Source organism: Brassica napus, chromosome C9 (genome assembly GCF_020379485.1).
Source record: "Brassica napus cultivar Da-Ae chromosome C9, Da-Ae, whole genome shotgun sequence".
NCBI lineage: Eukaryota > Viridiplantae > Streptophyta > Magnoliopsida > Brassicales > Brassicaceae > Brassica > Brassica napus.
In genome coordinates, this window is record NC_063452.1 from 51,536,970 (window position 1) to 51,545,377 (window position 8,408).

The window sequence follows — 8,408 nt, forward strand, 5'->3', positions numbered from 1 at the left end:
TTTTAAATTTTATTATTTCTTACCATATAATTTTTTTAAATGAACATAAAATTAAGATAAAATAATAAAAAAAAATATTTTAAATTATATTTAAAAATAAATATGTGTATATTTAAAATTATAATCTTAGATAGATTTTTTATCTATTACTTTTGGATACAATATATTAAATCAACTTCTATTAAATTAATTTAAAAATTGATATAAAGGATATATAATTATCAAAAAGTATAACTAAACAGTATTTCTAAAAAAAATTAGATACATAAAAGAAGCTAACAATTTAAATTGTAAAAAAAATTGAAAATTTTTAAGAATAAAATTGTATAATTATAAAAAATAGAAATAAACAATATTGCAAAGTTTGTAAAATATTATTATATTTCTATTATTATATTATTTAATGGCATATTTAAATAGATTTATTTTAATGATGATGAATAATTTACTAGCATATTTAAAAAAAGTTTACAAAAAATATAAATAAATATTAAATATAATTGTTTATGTCACATTTAGCCATAAGCCATGTCACCATAGAGAGGACGTGTGTCAAAATCACTTTGCAAATAATGTCTAGAGGATATTAAAAAGTTTACAAAAAATATAAATAAACATTAAATATAATTGTCCATGTCACATTTAACCATAAACAATGTCATCATTTCTAATATGTCATGTCACATTTGTTTAATGAAAATGATTATAGAGGAGACATATGTCAAAATCATTTTGCAAATAATTTCTAGGGGATTTGTAATTCATCTTTCACATTTATTAATTTCCAAGTCAACTTGTATTTATTGTTATAGAATGAGAAGGTTGTACTCTGCTTATAATATTGTTCCTTAAAAAATTTAGTGCTAATCTCTTAGTTGTTTTCTATTTGATTGTGACATTAACAGACATATCAATAAAGAAAGAAGCACTGTTGATGATGAATGATACTGATATTAGGGAGGGTGACTTTATTCACAATATTTATAAAGTTGTTTTCTTGTTGATTTGGTTGCCATCGGCATAAATAGGACAGCAAGAGACCGATATGTTCATGGTGCAAAGTGCAAACTCTATTACATAGGAGAAATGTATGTTTCATCCCCGTGAGAGGTAAGGTTATGACCTTCTTCGGTTTCCCCCTTGAAACAAATTATATTATAAGGGAAATATATTCTAACAGTTTGGTGCATCTTCGTTTCAAATGCATGACCTTTTTCTCGTTGCGGATAGCATCCTTAGCTGATTTTGTGAACCTATAATTATTGTTATGGATTGGATATGAGGGTCTAATTAATAATCACATTTGTTTGCTTAGTTCATATTTGGATAACAGCATACCAAATATTGGGAAAGATGGTGGAAATCACCTTGAAGTCTGTGGATATGACATTCTTTGTTGCTTAAAAGTGGGATTTAAATGGTCGTTGTCGTATAAAGTTGACCTTGACATAAATATATAGTACAATATGCATATTACATAGAGAAAGTTATCCCCTTCATATTATCATTTAGTATTTTAATGTCAATGAGTATCTTGCGCCTCGATATTTTAAACCGTATATAAGACTTTAGAGACTAGACGTGAATCCGTTAACTCGACAGTTTCAATGATTTGACTTTGAAGTCACTCAATTTATTAGAAGCTGCTTGGTCTGGTTTGCAGCTTCACCGTCAACCTTTTATTGTCAATGATCAATCTTTTGAAATTTTCCTCTTTAATAATATAAAAGGCCCATCAAGCCACTTTATTTACCAATATCCTTTTTCATTGGAATTCATTTGCTGTCTTGACTAAGACAGGTGTCCGAAAGTCTTACCAAGGGAAAAGTTATATACCCTAAAGATTCCAAAGCAGCCGTAAGTTTTTGACTCTGGTGTCATAATCAATTCGTCTATACAACCAGAGAGGAAGAAGATAACTGTTAACCAGTCTGACAAGAGAAAGCAAAAGAAGAACGATAACTCTCTCTCTCTCTATTCCCAATGATTCGAGGATCGCTTCTGGGAATCATCTGGATGATATGTTGTGTGTGCACGTCACTCCAACAAGAGACGACGTTCGTCTACAACGGCTTCGACCAAGGAGATCATCGTATTCATCTTGACGGTGGTGCAAGAATCCTTCGAAAAAATGATGTCCTGCAGCTGACGAATGAAACAACAACGCAAATAGGTCGTGCTTTCTTCGAGCAGCCTATTGAGTTCAAACCATCTGAACCAGTCTCGTTCTCGACCCATTTTGTGTGCGCGCTGGTCCGTGTAGGTGATGTGAGTGGCCATGGCATGGCCTTCTTTGTGTCTCATTCCACTGATTTCGTAGGCGCCGAACCAACTCGATTCTTTGGGCTTTTCAACGCCAATGGAGCTGCTTCCACACGTGTGTTGGCTGTTGAGCTTGATATATCCAAAGCTCCAGATGTGCTCGACATCAGTGACAATCACGTTGGGATTGATGTGAACAGCGCAAAGTCTGTGAAAGCTGAAAACGCTTCTTATTTTTCAGACAGAGAAGGTAGGAAGGTTGACATGAATCTCTTGAGTGGAGATCCTATCCAGGTTTGGGTGGATTATGTAGGAACAACACTCAACGTTTCAATTGCTCCTCTTGAAAACCAGAAACCGAGCCGACCTCTTTTGTCATCACCATCCATCAATCTTACAGAGATCGTGCAAGGCAGAAGGATGTTTGTCGGGTTTTCGGGTGCAACCGGGTCCATCATGGTCAACCAGTACTTACTCGGGTGGAGTTTTAGCAAAAGCATGGCGTCGCTGCAGAAGATTGACATCTCAAAGCTTCCCAAAGTTCCTCACCCTAGCAATAAAAACAAGTCTTCATCTACGGTGCGCAATGCTCTGTTGGGTTTGATAGCTTTCTTAGTCTTGGGGCTTGTTTTCGGAGCTTATATGTATAGGAGAAACTTGTACGCCGAAGTAAGAGAGGAATGGGAGAAGGAGTATGGTCCCCTCAGGTATTCCTACAAATCTTTATACAAAGCAACAAAAGGGTTCAGTAGAGATGAATTTCTTGGGAAAGGAGGTTTTGGTGAAGTCTACAAAGGGACACTCCCTCGGAACATTGAGCTGAGAGAAGTGGCTGTGAAGAAAGTATCACACGAGGGTGAGCATGGTATGAAACAGTTTGTCTCTGAGATCGTGTGCATGAGGAGTTTAAAACACCGCAGCTTGGTTCCACTTCTTGGGTATTGCAGGAGGAAACATGAGCTAATACTAGTCTCTGAGTACATGCCAAATGGTAGCCTTGATCATTACTTGTTTAATCATGATAGACCTACTCTCCCCTGGCCGAGAAGATTTGCAATTCTCAAAGACATTGCGTTGGCTCTTAGTTACTTACATACAGAAGCTGACCAAGTTGTTATACACAGAGATATCAAAGCTTCTAACGTTATGTTGGACGCAGAGTTCAACGGAAGGTTGGGAGATTTTGGTATGTCCAGGTTATATGACAGAGGGACTGATCCAAGCACAACAGCTGCAGTTGGGACTATTGGTTACATGGCACCTGAGCTTACAACAATGGGACCTTCCACTGTGACTGATGTATATGCATTTGGTGTTTTCCTGCTTGAAATAACTTGTGGGAGGAGACCTGTGGAGGCTGGCTTTTCGGCTGCAAAACGTTTTCTTGTCCAATGGGTTGGTGAACGCTGGAGACGGTCTTCTTTGCTTGACGTTGTGGATCCAAGGTTGACAGAATTCTCATCCTGGGAAGTGGAGAGGGTTCTGAAAGTCGGTTTGCTCTGTGCAAACCTTGCTCCAGAAGCAAGACCGTCCATGGAACAAGTGGTGCAATACTTAAATGGAAACTTAGCTTTGCCAGAGTTTTGGCCATATTCTCCCGGAATTGGAGTTCTCACTCCAACGGCGTTTTCACAAGCACAGCTCATGGTCCCTTCACTATCACTGTCTTCTTCCTCATCCAACAACTCTATGTTTATTACTCATTCACTCCTCTACGGGAGTGGACGATGAAAGTTTCTAACAACTTTACGTATCTTTGGCGTCTTGTTATTAACTCTGGTTTTGAGCATTTCCATTATATTTTTGTTTGATCTTATACTCACACCATGTTCTTCTTGGCATTCTCCATCAAGTTTGACCGGTAGAAAGATGAAAAAGACTGATATTTTGTGTAAATTCTTGTACCTAAATACATTGATAATTGGTTGTTGTCACTCTTTTATTTAAGGCTTGAGCCTATTATATAGATTAAAGACATTCAAACATCAGAGATTTTGCATCAGCTTTTTGTTCCTTTGACAATGAGTCAAACTGATTCTCGTTTGATGTGACACATAATCTGATTATGATTTCTTTGAAGTTTTAGAATATGTCGAACTCACAAACGTCAAAGAGAACTGTTTGGTCATTATATTTATTTGTGCTGATCGTAGGTACCTGCAATGTATCCTATAGGAGATACATGATTCAGCCCATGGATCACAACAGGCTAAAGAACTCAAATATTGAGAGAAAGTGACAGATCAACTTTCTGTATGGGTTAAGAAAAGTAATCAGTGAGAAGCCTTGGCTTTGAATAATCTTTAAACAACAATGATGTGTGGAATCTGCGTATATTTTAAACAGAGAATACAAATAAATGATAGCTGTCTTTCGGAATTTATCATATATTGTTTAAGTCAACTCTTGTTAAAATTTCTTGGAAATGGCAAAATGCAGAATGTTCTTCTTGTGGTGCAATGATATAACCTTGTTTTTGCAGATGGAGAAGATACCTATTAACCATACCATCAACTCAGAGTCGGAGACAAGCTTATTCTCAAAATAGCAAAAACTCTGTCCCATTAACAAATGGCTCAAGGATTGGATCTGACCTGGATGGTGATCTCTTTTCTTCTTCTTCTTCTTCTGATTCATCTGTCAAGTCAACAAGAAACTAGGTTCATCTTCAACGGTTTTCGCCAGGGAGATCTTAACGTTGCTGGGGTTGCTCAGATCCTTCCCGGTGGACTACTGCAGCTGACCAACACTTCAGAGCAGAAGATGGGTCAGGCTTTCTTCAAGCAGCCCTTCGAGTTCAACTCATCTGAATCTCTCTCCTTCTCAACTCATTTCGCGTGTGCAATGGTGCGTAAACCGGGAGTAACCGGAGGGAACGGGATCGCTTTCTTCCTATCTCCCACCATGAATCTTTCAGAGGCAGATGCAACTCAGTACTTGGGACTTTTCAACACCACAACCAATATGTCTCCTTCATCTCGTATCTTCGCTGTTGAGCTTGACACTGTCCAAAGCGCAGAGTTTGATGACATCAATAACAACCATGTTGGTGTCAACGTGAACAGCCTGACCTCAACCGTATCTGCTCCAGCTGCTTACTTTTCAGACAAAGAAGGTAAGACTAAAACCATCAATCTCTTGAGTGGAGATTCCATCCAGGTCTGGGTGGACTTCGATGGAACTGTACTAAACGTTTCACTAGCCCCTCTCCGAGTTCAGAAGCCGAGTCAGAGTCTTATCTCAACATCCCTCGATCTCTCAGCACTTCTCCAAGGCAGAATGTTTGTCGGATTATCTGCAGCAACAGGGCAGTTAGCAAACAACCATTACATACTCGGTTGGAGTTTCAGCAGAAACAAACAATCATTACAGAGCCTAGACATCTCCAAACTTCCCAAAGTTCCTCACCCTAAGAAAAAACTCTCTCCGGTGCTGATTCTTCTCGTGATTGTACTCATAATCATAGTCTTGTTACTACTTGGAGGAGCTTATCTCTACAGGAGAAACAAGTACGCAGAAGTAAGAGAGGAATGGGAGAAAGAGTACGGTCCACACCGTTACTCTTACAAAACCATCTACAAAGCAACAAAAGGGTTCCACAAAGATGGGTTTCTCGGTAAAGGAGGATTCGGAGAAGTCTACAAAGGAACTCTCCCTCGTGAAGGAGACATAGCAGTGAAGAGATTCTCACACGACGGACAACGAGGGATGAAGCAGTTCGTGGCTGAGATAGCAAGCATGGGGAGATTAGACCACAGGAACTTAGTCCCGCTCCTCGGCTACTGCAGGAGAAAAGGCGAGTTCTTCCTCATCTCCAAGTACATGCCTAACGGAAGTCTCGACCAGTTGTTGTTCCGAGGAGGAGAATCACTATCTCTTCCATGGACCAAACGGTTTTGGATTGTAAAAGGAATAGCTTCAGCGCTCTGTTACTTACACAGAGAAGCCACGCAAGTTGTTCTCCACAGAGACATCAAAGCTTCCAACGTGATGCTCGACTCGGAGTTCAACGGGAAGCTGGGAGACTTCGGTATGGCTAGGTACCACGACCACGGAGCTAACCCGACCACGACGGGAGCTGTGGGAACCGTGGGATACATGGCTCCTGAGCTGACCTCGATGGGAGCTTCCACTAGAACCGACGTGTACGCGTTCGGAGCGTTCTTGCTCGAAGTAGCTTGCGGGAGGAGACCCGTGGAGCCTACCGCGGCGGCGGAGAGGCAGTTTCTTGTGAAGTGGGTTTGTGATTGCTGGAGGAAGAAGGATATACTCAAGGCTCGTGATCCCAAACTGAGCGGCGAGTCTTATTCGTCTCGGTCTGTGGAGTTGGTGATGAAGGTGGGGTTGCTGTGCACGAATCTCGTCCCGGAAGCGAGGCCGGAGATGGAGAGAGTTGTGCAGTATCTTGAAGAGCTGGTTCCGTTGCCGGATTTTGAACCGGATTCGCCGGGGATTGGGGTACTTAGTTCGGTTATGGTGGGAGGAAGCTCCTCTGTGGTGGTGTCTGACGGTTCGGGTCCGGTGACTGAGTCTATGTTTATTACTCACTCGATCCAGTACGGAGAAGGACGATGAAAGGATCTAACGACTTGAAGAAGCACTCTTAAGCTCAAACGTTTGTGTTCTTGTAATTTTATTTTATTTTTGTTTTGATTTTAAAGTTTGCAATTAATATTTACTAGCAAACAAATCCACGCCTATTGGATTCTTTACTAAAATTTGTATTTATTTAATTTTAATAAATATATTTCTTTTATATTTTGTATATCTTTTATAAATCTAATTTCTTTATAAAATTATTAGTTGTGTTAAAATTTTCTCCCACATTTATTAACTATATTTTTTTATCATACACAAGTTTGCAAAATATATTATATGGATATGAAAGATTAGTTTGAGTTGTTTTAAGTTTATTTTATTTTATATTTTATTTTAAAATACTGATCAATTAAGGAATTTTTGAAAACACAAAGATGAAATATTGACAATGTTAGATGCTGAAAAGAATAACAAAAAATTCATAGAGGTGTTTTAATAATCTGCCAAAAATCTTTTAGAACAAATAGCAATTTCTAAACAAATCCATTTACAATTATAAATAAAAATTAATCTTGACCTTATTATTACTGGAAAATAGCTTCTTAGATATGAAGATTTTTTTATTACAGCATATAAGTTTACCTCTATAATATAAGATTGATCGAATATTAAATAGCAGACAAATATTTTCTAAATCATTGTAAGTTAGTTACTAATGTTTTTCTGGGCAACCAATAAGCATCGTTCTAATTTCCATTTCTAGGTTGAATTAATTAATATTATATATTTTTTTTATAAAAAAAGCAGACGGCTGATACAAATATATAATGTTTAAAATTTAGTGTCATACAAATTGTATATAGTTTTTATACAATTTGTTAGGTTTTTTTCAACAAAATTAGAACTTTATTGATCTTCAAAATACATAGTCACAATACAATTTGTTAGGTTTATCAAGATATAGTTGTCAAGAAAAATGACAATTTTAGAAGAGATGTAAGAATGAATGGATGCTTTCTAATCTCAACCCTAGGTAAGAAATTCATATTTAAAATATATTAATCTAAAAAAATTAGTTAAAAATTACTATAGCGAATGTTATCTAAGAAAATTAAAAGTGAGTTTCCTCCTTATTCTAACCTAAAAATATGAAAAAAAATTAAATTAAAATTAGGTAGAAAATGCTAGGTGCATGAAATATTATTTAATGGAAATAGAGTGCCAAATATATGTTGATAGAGTTCTTCAAAATAAAAGATGTTTTTAAGAACACTATATTACAGAATAAAAAATAAATAAAGTAACAATTGGAAGAGATTTTCAATGAATTGATGCCTTTTATTCCCAATATGAACCCTACATAAAAATCCAATTATAATATTAGTTTAAACCAATAATTTAGAATTGTCTAAGAACTAATATGGAAGTACAACGTACAACCAGTCAATTCTAAATGTTTTTTTTTCTTCAATTTAGAGATATTTTTTTCAATTTTGTGCTTAGTTTTTTTAGTTTTAGTAGTTATTTTATTACTAACATCACAACATTTGCCCTTTTGATTTGGAGGTACTGCGAAACGAAATGAAAAAGTGGTTTTAAATCATGGA

The 8,408-nt window shown here is 36.8% G+C and overlaps 2 protein-coding genes across 2 annotated transcripts; both read left to right on the forward strand.

Moving 5' to 3' along the window:
* Positions 1-1,795: 1,795 nt before the first annotated feature.
* Positions 1,796-4,199, forward strand: LOC106397562 (L-type lectin-domain containing receptor kinase I.7-like). The gene has a single exon (XM_013838161.3). The coding sequence runs from the start codon at positions 1,984-1,986 to the stop codon at positions 3,991-3,993; it is 2,010 nt and encodes a 669-aa protein (XP_013693615.2). The 5' UTR covers positions 1,796-1,983; the 3' UTR covers positions 3,994-4,199.
* Positions 4,200-4,730: 531 nt separating this feature from the next.
* Positions 4,731-7,027, forward strand: LOC106397380 (L-type lectin-domain containing receptor kinase I.8). Its single transcript, XM_013837964.3, has one exon. It carries the CDS (start codon positions 4,834-4,836, stop codon positions 6,835-6,837), a length of 2,004 nt encoding a protein of 667 aa, XP_013693418.1. The 5' UTR covers positions 4,731-4,833; the 3' UTR covers positions 6,838-7,027.
* Positions 7,028-8,408: the final 1,381 nt, after the last annotated feature.

Excerpts from the sequence above, each read along its gene's own strand:
- LOC106397562 (XM_013838161.3), top strand. The coding sequence starts at position 1,984 with ATGATTCGAGGATCGCTTCTGGGAATCATCTGGATGATATGTTGTGTG.
- LOC106397380 (XM_013837964.3), top strand. The coding sequence starts at position 4,834 with ATGGCTCAAGGATTGGATCTGACCTGGATGGTGATCTCTTTTCTTCTT.